Source organism: Schistocerca gregaria, chromosome 2 (assembly GCF_023897955.1).
Source record: "Schistocerca gregaria isolate iqSchGreg1 chromosome 2, iqSchGreg1.2, whole genome shotgun sequence".
In the NCBI taxonomy this organism is placed as follows: domain Eukaryota; kingdom Metazoa; phylum Arthropoda; class Insecta; order Orthoptera; family Acrididae; genus Schistocerca; species Schistocerca gregaria.
Genome location: NC_064921.1, coordinates 774,452,933 through 774,464,763, shown reverse-complemented (window position 1 = coordinate 774,464,763; position 11,831 = coordinate 774,452,933). Strand labels below are relative to the sequence as shown.

Sequence of the window (11,831 nt, the reverse complement as noted above, 5' to 3'; positions counted from 1 at the left end):
CTTAATGTCTTCCATGTATTGGGAGAATTCACTAATAATAATATTCAAATGAAAACAAAAAGTCTTATTAATGTCCAGCATGTAGCCATATTTACAAATTAATTTGTGATGTGAGTGTAAAATGACTATTTTCACATCATTACAATTAATCATGCAAATGACCCATGAAACATGAAATTAACTAACTGTTTTCTTCCAATCAAGTAAGTGTTGATTTACTAATAGGTGATAAACAGCAGCTGTTTAATATAACTGAGGAAGTAGAAATAGCATTTTTCTTTCTAATTTGCTTAATTCAATGTAGCATATGCCCCATAATAGTATTTAGCATAATAATAGTGGTTTTTGTTTTTTACAATGTACAGATTAACTTTTTGACTTACATTAACATATAATTTTACCTGTTGCAAATCGCTGAATGTTCTCCTTTTTGTTGGGATGCACAGAATATGAAGGATAAATGGTCTACAGCAGTCAATCCAGGTAAAATGTCAAAATGTGCTTCCATCTTAACCAAATTTTTTAATGGTATATAATTACTATTTCTCTGAGATTAAAAATAGTTTCTTCAGTAACATTGATATGTACTTTCTTAGATATATGAGCATCAAAACAGGGAAGGTGTTTGTTATGAAAGAAACTGATTGTTTGCAAAATCTGCTTGGGGGCATGCAAACACATGTGCCAACAAGTTCATATTTATTTTCTGATAAGATAGTCTCTCTCTCTCTCTCTCTCTCTCTCTCTCTCTCTCTCTCTCTCTCTCTCTCTCTCTTCCCCTCCCGGCATGTGCCATCTCCCCTTCCCCTCCCCTTCATCTCATTATTTCCTGTCAACAATGTTTGTCTTTTACATTTTGTTTTTCTTCAGAAAGATGTTTGTCATTTTGCACTTTTGTAAACAGAGGTTCCTATATAAAGTATTACCAACAGCATTTAGAGCCACTTCAGTTAACAGGTGCTTGCAGAAAGGGTACAATGGCCAGATCAGACAAAGTTAACGTTGTTGTTATTGGAGCAGGACTAAGTGGTAAGGAATTATTAACAAATCTTTTCAAAAATCCATTGTTTCGGGAGTTTATGAGAACAACCACAAAATAAACATGATACATGAATGTTTATTTTAATTTCCTGGTTTAACATCTCAAATATCTACAACTAAGAAGTCATATTCAGAATTTTTTCTGGTGTTATTTTGCTAAGTTTTATTCCTATAGAGTTTGCTTTAAAATGATTTATACAAAGAAAATATTCATTACAGGACTGGCTTCAGCACTTGAACTACATAAACGAGGAATTGAGGTGACAGTTCTGGAAGCTTTAGATAGAGTCGGTGGCCGAACATTCACGCTCTCCCCTTCTACAGAACATGAAGGGAGTGACAAGGACTATGGGTGGGCTGATCTCGGAGCATCATTTGTTGGCCCAACACAAACACATATCATGAAACTGATCAAAGAACTTGGATGTGAGCTAATACCATGTCTTGATGCACTAGACAGAGTGCATTATAGCAAGGTTAGTGTTAAGGATCAACAGTGTTTGTTGATTGTGGTGATCACGTTCATATTTTGTCCCACAGAGATAGAAATGGAATTAATTGTAATTGGAAGCATTGTGTTTCCTGAAACATGAGGAAAATGTAATGTCAGTGCTGTAAATGTGGACAGAACCTTGTGGCTGTTACTAGACAGGAAGTGAGAGACAGGAAACAAGATGAAGATCTTCTGAGCTCAGTGTGCCAACTGACTTCTTCATCAGATTTTGCTGTCTTCTCCTTTTTTCTGCATTACTTGTTGACGCTTTCAAACCTGTGTTGTCATGAAAGCTGAAATTATTATCTGAAGATTCTTACACTGTTAGCAGATCTACCCATATACATACGTTTTTAGCACAACATCCGCTTTTTTACTTTCATTGAACTGAAGTATGTGTCATTTGTGCAGCACGCAAAATGCCCCTAGAAATAGGCAACTGAGAAGACAGTAATATAGCATGTTTATTTCTTTTTTGAACGGTTTTCATAGATAGTCTAAAAGGGAACATAATGAAAGAAATATGTTTGAGTGAATAAACTAGCTTGGTATTTAAATTATTGGCTTATAATACAAAAAGACACGTTCAAATTATATACTTATGTGAACTGGGTTACAGAGGATGTGGAATAAAAATATATATGTGCCTTAGCATCCCAATGGGAGAAGCAGAATTAAAAAAAAGTTAACAGTAAATGGAGAAAAACTTAGAATATGTTCCTTATGGAAACATCCTTGTATGCCATGAGATGAATGTTTGAAGTTATAGGGAAAGTAATTAACCCATAACATGACCATGATTTGACCTTGCCTTTCTGTACTATAAGCCAACAATTTTAATATCATGCTACTTTAGTAATTCAGATATATTTCTTTTATTATGTTCTCTTTTTTAGTCTGGAGACTGGTTTGATGCAGCTCTTGTGCAAGACTCTTCATCTCTGAATAGGTACCACAACCTACAACCTCTTGAACCTGCTTACTGTTGACCCATAGAATGCCAGTTTTGTTTGCCCTCAAGGTAGCATCCTCCTGAGTAGTCCCTACCGGAGATCCAAATGGAACCTCCAAAATACTTAACCAAGAGGTTGCCATCATCATTAATTCACACAGTAGGTCTGCTTGCCACCAGGGGAAAAATATTGAGGCCATAGTTATCCATTGCTTATCTGTTAAACTCTGTCTCTAATGACCTCATTATCAACAGGCTGTTAAACTCTTATCTTCCTTTCTGATATGAACTGGGTTACAAGTGGTGTGAAATGTGGAGATGTTTAAATAATAGTGATTTAAAAGATATGTTTAAGCAAAATATCTTCTTTCAAAGAAGAATATAAGCATTGTAATGAATTTATTTTAGCGAGTTATTGCGAAATTGTTTTGTGGTACCCAGTTATCCCTACTACATTTTTACAGACTTTATAAGCTTACATGCCTTTCAGTGTGGCTCTGAATATGTTATTTGACAGTTCCATCAATGTGAGAAGCAGAGACACTTGAATAAGTTATTGAAAAAACCAGCTCAGCTTTGGGAACTTGTAGCCTTCATCAGAGCACACAAAAATGATAAACACAACTAAACACTACCAATGCTCAGTCAGGCTGCCATATCAAGAGGGTGTATCTGTGTGTGTGTGTGTGTGTGTGTGTGTGTGTGTGTGAGAGAGAGAGAGAGAGAGAGAGAGAGAGAGAGAGAGAGAGAGAGAGAGAGAGAGAGAGGGGGGGGGGGGGGGGGAGAGAGAGAGAGAGAGAGAGAGAGAGAGAGAGAGAGAGAGAGAGAGAGAGCATGTGTGAACTCAGGCATGTGTGTGGTGCACTTTGATGAAGAAAAGCCATTCTCCTGCCCAATACTTAGATTATATGCCTACCTGCTACTTTGCACTTCCTTTCTATTGAGAGTTTCTCGAGATTTTTACAGGTACTAGCAGACTGAAGCTTTGAGTAATCCAAAGTACATGCTCAGATGGTGCAGTCACAGTGTGTTACTTGCAAAAGACCCACCTAGAAGGTACATTTCAATGTACATCTTTTTGTAGAGTGAATTCCTCATTCTGCTTGGTAGTTGTTACTCACCTATATTTTCTCAGAATTTCTATGAACTTCATTCTTATTAGAGACATGCACTAGTGCTATCCAATCTTTTTTAAGATATTAGTTTTAGTAACATTCTTTGTATGTCATTGTCTGGGAGAAACTTGGCAAGAAGTCCTACAGCTGGCACAGTCAGAGAAAATCTCAAACAAGAACACACATATTAGTAAACTCGTAAATACATACCTCCTGCAGACTTTAACTTGGTGTAATCATCAAAAGATGTGTTGAAGTTTATAATAAAAATCAAAGGCATATCCATAAATTGTTTTGTGGACTACATAATGATATATAAACTGTTTTGCAATTTGATGCCCTTTCCAGTTTTGTGGTTCCACTTTCTCATATTTCTTAAGCTATTAATTGCTTCAAGGTAAAGAAAGATAAAGATCTGGAATTTCAGATGGATAATTTAAATTATAAACACACTGCCATGATATTACCTGGGCTATTTCATTAAACAATGATATGACAAAGGAAATTATTTAGTTCTCACTAGCTCAAAGAGCAAATTACCATATAGACTTTTGTTTCAGGGCCGGCACTGCCAATATAATGGACCATGGCCCACATTCTGGAAGAGTAATCCCTTGGCGGCATGGGATGTAGTTCGAATGGTGCGCCGTATGGACAAAATGTGTCGCCAAGTACCAACAGACAAACCTTGGAATGCTCCTCTTGCACAAGAGTGGGATGCAATAACTGTGCGCGAATATCTTCGCAAGCACTGCTGGACAAGGTCTATAATATTTCTAAATGATTAAACATTGTGATAAAAGCTTTGTTCCTGAATTAGCTAATTTTTCAAGTTATAACTGTATCCACTTATCATAAAATGCCACAATTTAGAATAAAATTCAAATATAGCAATCATACATTGATTTATGCATGATGATGATAGTTGATCTCTGTGGCCATGGATTAAATAGCTTGAATAATTACAGCTGCCAGCCAATTTTATATAACTTTATTTGTGCCGAGAAACATTTTGGGCAACTGTAACTACATGGCTTGTAAGTCAGCCACACAGTCAGTGCATCATTAAAGCTCAAAATATGTCAAAACAAGGAGCAACAAGTTACAAAATGAAAGACAGATGCAATGTTGAAAATACAGTTGATGAAAAGAGAACATTGATGAAGATGTAAATGAACTATACTGACTGAACGTGGATTAAAAGCCGAAACACAGCCTGTCATAAATAAAGCTACATAAAAAGTTGCTGGTTTCTGTAATTCTTCAAACAATTAAAAATCTTAAATTAGTAGGTGTCTCCTGTCATTAGATATCAGAGCATTTTGCCACTATAGCTTGAGAATTACTTATTCTGAACATTTCTGAAATGCATTATCTATCCTCTCCCATTTTTAAATTAATGATACACATTTTAATGAGAATTACATTGACTACCACTTCTTATAATCAAGACAACATTAGGGCACCATTACACAATTTTCTGTATGCTTTTGGCAGAAGAGAACATTTTTGTTCAGTGATATACTAATGTTTATTGTCATGACATTGTATAATGCTGGAGTCTTTTTAACGCCACAATTTCCAGTCAGTTTCTTTAGCTACATGTCTTTTCTGTAAGTTTCCATTACATGGGTCACAAACACTGAAACATATGATAAGGCTAATAACAAAAACATTCCTATGGGGTTATCATGATATAAGAAAGTCCTAGAATAGCCAGAAACTTCCCAAATATCACAGCCTCAAATTATGTAACACCAAAATTGCATCTATATTGCAGTCATCGTGTATTAAAACTACTGCCATAAATGAAATCCATTGCTCGAAAAACATTTGCATTCAAGTTTTTGCATAGTACTGAAATGTTCAGTGGCTGGAGCAGATGTTGTAGATGTCATCCTGATAACAAATTTGCCAAAGTAATATCTGTAACTGCTTATTATTGTCAATATTGTTTACTGTAATGTTTAGAGCACTGCTAGCATTGAAGACATTCTAAGCAAATTCACTGTTTGAAAAGACCAAATGTGGCTATAAATGGTTGTAGGAAAGTTCTTGTAGAATGTAACTACTTTTTGATTAAAGGAGACCACACACCAAAAAGCAGAAGCTTTAAGTTGTTGATAGGCACATACATAAAGAAAAAAAACTTGCTAGCTTTCAGAGTAATCCATTTCTAAGGTAAAGTAAAACACACACACACACAGCTGCATTTCAGTAGGTAGACTAGGTTGTGGTGGGGGTTGTGTATTAAAGGTAAAAGGTATTAAAGGTGAAAGGTATGGGTAAAGGGAGAGAAAGGTGGGAAGTAGGGAGCGGCCTTGGGGTTGAGCGGTTAGCAGTTCTGAGGGAGGCAGGTGGTTTGCTGGCTAGAAGTCCAGGAGGGAGAGACAGCAGGTACATGGGGTAGGCACATGATTCATGGCTGTCACAGCCAGTAGGAAGCGATGCACCTTGAAGGTGGCGTGCTGACATGAATTGCAAGGGGTGACAGGATGGACAAAGGGGAAAATCTTGGGTTGAGGGCATGGGGACAGTGGATTACTGGAGATTGCAGCCAGGACAATTACAGGTGCAAAGGATGTGTTGCAAGGATAAAGAAGCTGATGGTGGATGGGAGGATCCGAATGATCAGTGTTCTGAAACAGCCATTGAAATTGAGCATTTTTTGCTAAACCACATGTTGTTATTGGTAACAATTTGGTGGTGGCCATTCATCCCTGTGGACAGCTGGTTGGTCATCACATCAGCATAAAAAGTTGTACAGTGTCTGCAGCAGAGATGGTATATGACATGGCTGCTTTCATGTTTTTCTTACTGCTTCAGGACATTTTTGTAGTGACGTACACACTTCTTATGTATGCCCATAATTAAATATCTCAGTGACTCTCACTTGGCTCTTAATGTTTGGAAAGTGTATAGTAATGCTGTAATAACTGTTATAGTTTCTGTGGTGCTTGTAACAATATTTGTACCTAATAAAGATTTCTGAGTAAACAAATATGCACATACATTGCAATAGTAGAAGGTAGGAAAAGAGGCAGTATCTTACAAATGTATATATTAAGACACAATGTGAGTTAATTGATAAAGTTACTTGTGTTGCAGAGATGCAGTTGAATTCCTTGAATCAATATGTCAGTTTAACAACACAGCTGATGCCCATGAGATCTCCTTGTTGTATTATTTGTGGTACATGCACCAAGGAAAGGGCATGGACAGCCTGTGGAGCATTAAAGATGGTGCTCAGGAGAACAGGATCCAGGGTGGCACTCAACAAATTAGCATTAAGCTAGCACAGAAGCTAGAAGGTATGCAGCACTCTCATAAGTCATTCTATAATTGAATTTTTTGTTAATCGTATGATTTCCTTTTTTACAGTAAAATGTTTTTGTGCACTACAGGTTGCATACACCTGAACTGCCCAGTTGTAAAAGTTGAGTACCACGGAAACACTGTCAAAGTACAGACCTTACAGGGCAAGGAATTTGTTGGTTCCTATGTGATACTTGCCACACCACCATCAGTGCAGGTACATTTGACATGTAATATGATTATTAATCACATTAAGATATGTTCTTGCTGTAAAAACAATATCACCCCCACTACAAAGATAGTAACACAAACTGGTTAATGAAAACTTGTTGTAAATTATAGATGAAGATTCACTTTGATCCACCACTGCCACCATTAAGAAATGGGCTATTGCAGAGGATTCCAATGGGATTGGTGATGAAGTGTTTAGTTTTCTATGAAAAACAGTTCTGGATTAACCAAGGTATGAAAAGAATTTTATAAAATATGAGTTTTTCTGTGTTAATAACGAAAATGGACCCATGTTACATTAAAGTCAAATGACTGAAGTCATTGTCTTGTATGAACAAATCAATGAATCACACTATTACAGAAATGCCTTTGATTTTTGTAGGTTACAGTGGCTTTGTAACTTGTGGTGATGGCATTGAAATAGTAAGCCATGTCCTGGAAGATATTAAACCTGGAGTTACACTGTGTGGCCTTATTTGCTTCGTATATGGTGACCAAGCCATAAAACTGTCTAAAATGAGTTTAGAAGGAAGGAAGACTGCTGTCTGTTTGTCTTTGGCAAAGTTTTACAAATCTGAGGAAGCTCTGATAGTAAGTTTTTACTTAGTTATTTTGTAACAGTTAACAACAATATCACTTAAAGTTACTTCATCTGAAACTGACACTAGGCCCCTGTTATTCACGTATCTGACACTGCTGGTTCAATTTGTGTATGCTCATGAATAGGAGTTTATACATGCTGCCTTTTCAGAGCTTCTGTGAAGTTCATTTAGAATGGAAGCCCACCACAATATTTCATGTTTCCAGTATCTACCTTTCTCTCATTAGCAGTATTTTTAATAGGTATGCACACAGGCTTTCGGCCTGTGTTGAATCCATAACATGGTTTCTATTTTGTAGCATGTTATGTGGTGTTTTACAAGTATATGGAATTGCAGTAAGAGAGACTTTTATTCTTTAATGGCACCAGGAGACAATCACTTTGGCAACACACAGTGAGATTCATTCCCAGTTTAATTACAGTCTAAATGATGAGAAACGAAATCTGCAAAACCTCAGAAAGATACCTAACAAAGTTGAAACTTCCCAGCAGATTAAAACTGTTTTTCGGACTGAGACTTGAACTTAGGGCCTTTGCCTTTCACATTGATCTACCAACTGAGCTACATAATTAATTCCACCACTACATCATCTCCTACCTTCCAAACTATACAGAAGCTCTCCTGCAAAACTTGTGGGACTAGCACTCCTGGAAGAAAGGAACTGCGGAGACATGGCTTAGCCACAGCCAGGGGGTTGTTTCCAGAATGAAATTTTCACTCTGCAGCAGAGTGTATGCTAATACATAACTTCCTAGCAGATTACAACTGTGTCAGACTGAGATCCGAATGTGAGATCTTTGTGTTTCAAGGGCACGTGGCAGATCTCATTCTGGCACACAGTGCTAATCTGCTGCAAAGTGAAAATTTCATACTGGATCTATGAAAGTTGTTGAAATATTATTTAAAGAAAATAACAACTCAACTGCAAACCCCAAAAATTTGTAAACTGTCTCTTTGTCTGAAAGATCACATACTACAAGTTGTCCATTACAGACAGTAAGTTCATATTTTAATATCACATGTGTCTTGATACAAGAAGTCATTATGTTGGTGTTTCTGCTTCTTAGTCAATCCCTTCAATTGAAACAGCTGTATTCTCTTTCTGCATGTAAAAACAATTCTGCCATGGCTACAAAAATAAACATAACAGACGATGAAAATGGAAAACTTACAGTTCTACTGCAAGACTCCATTTTTCTTTTAAAATTATACAGAGAAGAGATATGTTGCCTAATAATAATAGCTCCATGCTGAATGTTAATTCACTAATTTGGTCATGGGGAGAATGTACAGTTTTTTTTTTTTTTTTTTTAAAAAACTAGAAGCTCTATGGTGCTTATTAGGATTTTCCTTTCAAGAATATTTTTGTTGATACCAGTTATGTAAGTAACAGCTTCATATAAAATGTTAGTAGATATTAAGACCATTATATTACTTGGATATTATTTTCTTGTGTTATTAAAAAGTGAGCATATTTTGTGTAATAGTTTACCTAGTACAGTATTTTGCAGCAGCACATACATATCAATACACTGCAACAAAAAGTGACTTTTTTATTTGCATGTTTCAGCCCGCACATTATGTAGATAAAATGTGGAGTGAGGAACAGTACATTGGAGGCTGCTACACTTGCTACTTTCCACCTGGTTCACTGACTCGCTATGGCCCTGCACTTAGAGAACCAATTGGTTCCCGCATTTTTCTTGCTGGGACAGAAACAGCCCTTGAATGGACTGGTTACATGAGTGGAGCAGTGGAAGCCGGAGAGCGTGCTGCTTCTCAGGTTAGCCATAAGTTACTTCCTCTTCACCCTTTACTTGTGATGATGTTACAAGCTTTTATGTGTAATATGTTAACAAAAATAATCACTTTCTGAAAATATGATATAAGTGGAAAGAAAAAAAATCTACTCTTCAAGCAGTGGCTGGAGGAAACCCATAAAAGTTAATGAAATGTTTAGTAATAATAGGAGAAGGGTAATTGTATCAACCTGATGTAAGTGGTCCTGGTCTGGAAACAACCAACTACAAAGTTGCAAGTGAAAATCTGAGTCAGTCTGTCTATTCTATTGCAAGCTCTTTGCTTTCCGTATCTGGGGAGTATAGAGTATGGACTAAAACAAGGAAAAAAGTGTGCAATAGACATGGCTCTAAAGTGCCTCCCTTAAGAGCTGGCTCTAAAGTGCCTCCCTTAAGAGCTTTGAGCACTTGTTCATCTTTTCGACTGAACAAATGCCCATACCTCTTAAGGTATGTACTTTAGATCCCATGTTTACTGCACACTTTTTTTCTAGTTTTGGTCCACACTGTATCCTCCACAGATATGGAAAGTAAATAGCTTGCAATAGAAGAGATTGACTGTCAGATTTTCACTTATACCTTTTGAGTTGGTTGTTTCCAGACCAGGACCCCTTACATCAAGTTGATATATTTACTCTATTCTATCATCCCATAAAGTTTGTAATACCGTGATGGATTCACCCTGTATTAAGCAGAAATGAAGTTTTCTTAGAAAAAAGTGTTGTCTTACCTGTATGAGATTGGATGAAAAGGGAGAGGGGGACAGGCTGTGATGAGTGTTACATATCCTTAAACAGTGACTAAGATATGAGCATGTTAAATAAACAGTATACAAACTTTTCCACAGTTCAAATAATTGGTATCTGTAATTGGTATGCTTGAAGAGATTTCAAAAAAAGTCTCCAGTTTTCAGACACTGATTATTCAATGATAAAATAGTCTGAAAATTTTTCTCATCTTTTCTGGCTCTCAACTGTCTTAGTGTGTCCATTTCTTTCAGTGGCTATTGAAATGAAAATCAGTGGCCCAGTAAATTAGGCTGATAAAACATTATGAAGGAATATATCTGTAGGATATAATTTAAATTCACAATTAAATTTCATGAAAATGGTTATATAATATTTGACTATCTGATCAACTGCTATTGAAGATAAGTAAACGGTATTTAGTGCAGGGAATGTTCTTTATTGTTATCTTTTATATCATTTGGATATTGCAGTTGATTTTTATAATAATCAGTGCTGTTTATTTGGAAATAGTGTAGTATTTAGCAACTTTTTCATATACAAGCCATGACATACTGAGATGCTGCAAAAAATTGAGAAGACTACTTTGAAATGTGGCTTCCACTTTCAATAAAACTGTCATCTTTGACTATGACTGTTGTACATTTAAAAAATACAATTTTGATACAGATCCTAGCTGCTGAGGGACTCATATTCAGTAACAAAATGCAACAGACAAAGGCTCCACAAAACACTGAAGTACAGGTGCCACGATTCAGACTTAGTGATTTGTGGATCGATCAGCTCCAGCCCAGCCTTGGAAGATTTGCAGCTGTTGCTACTGCTACAGTTGCACTTGTGACCTCATTATTTGCATTCCAGACAGAAGCTGTCATCTAAAAACAACTGCCTCTGAACCGAATTACTAGAAAATATACTAAAACAACACAGGAGTATTGAACATCAGGAGTCACCAGGAAGATGGCTACTCATCTCATTAAAACACTCTCTAAGCAAAGATTCTATGTAACATTTTGCTGTGTAATGTGATCTTATTACAAACTTTGTACTAGTTAAATGACTTTAAATGCTCTCTGAGATTTTTCTCAGCTTATGAGTAAGCCTATTGTATTCTCTTTTGAAAAGAGATTTATCTACAAAGAATTTCTTAATATTTTTGTATTTGTTTATATGAAAAATCTGATTAAAGAAACTGTTGTTTTAGTAATACATTTATTGAAGTTTATTTACTTGTGTGCTGATCGAAACCCACCTTTCAACAAAACATCAATTTGTTACTTTTTCCAAAATGTGCTGCTTACATCTATCAGTTCAAAGAAAGCAGTAAAATACCTGTAGTTTCAAATTCTTTGATGCATATGGGTGATTACCTCAAACGAACTGAAGTTCTGCCAAACATTAAATAACACTGAGTTTTAAATTAATGACTTATATATTTCCTAGATAAGATGATGGATAGCCCCATACAAAGTAGGGCTTACAACCAAAATTTCATTACCTCACCATACAGTGTGTCTCAAGCTATTAGCAACACAGT

The 11,831-nt window shown here is 36.2% G+C and overlaps 1 protein-coding gene across 1 annotated transcript; it reads left to right on the top strand.

Moving 5' to 3' along the window:
* The first annotated feature begins 923 nt into the window (after positions 1–923).
* On the top strand, positions 924–11,505 carry LOC126335010 (amine oxidase [flavin-containing]-like). The gene is made up of 9 exons (XM_049997839.1): positions 924–1,029; positions 1,261–1,517; positions 4,162–4,364; positions 6,710–6,912; positions 7,006–7,133; positions 7,259–7,379; positions 7,530–7,738; positions 9,320–9,532; positions 10,964–11,505. Exons 1-9 carry the CDS (start codon positions 978–980, stop codon positions 11,171–11,173), a joined length of 1,596 nt encoding a protein of 531 aa, XP_049853796.1. The 5' UTR covers positions 924–977; the 3' UTR covers positions 11,174–11,505.
* The last annotated feature ends 326 nt before the right edge of the window (positions 11,506–11,831 follow it).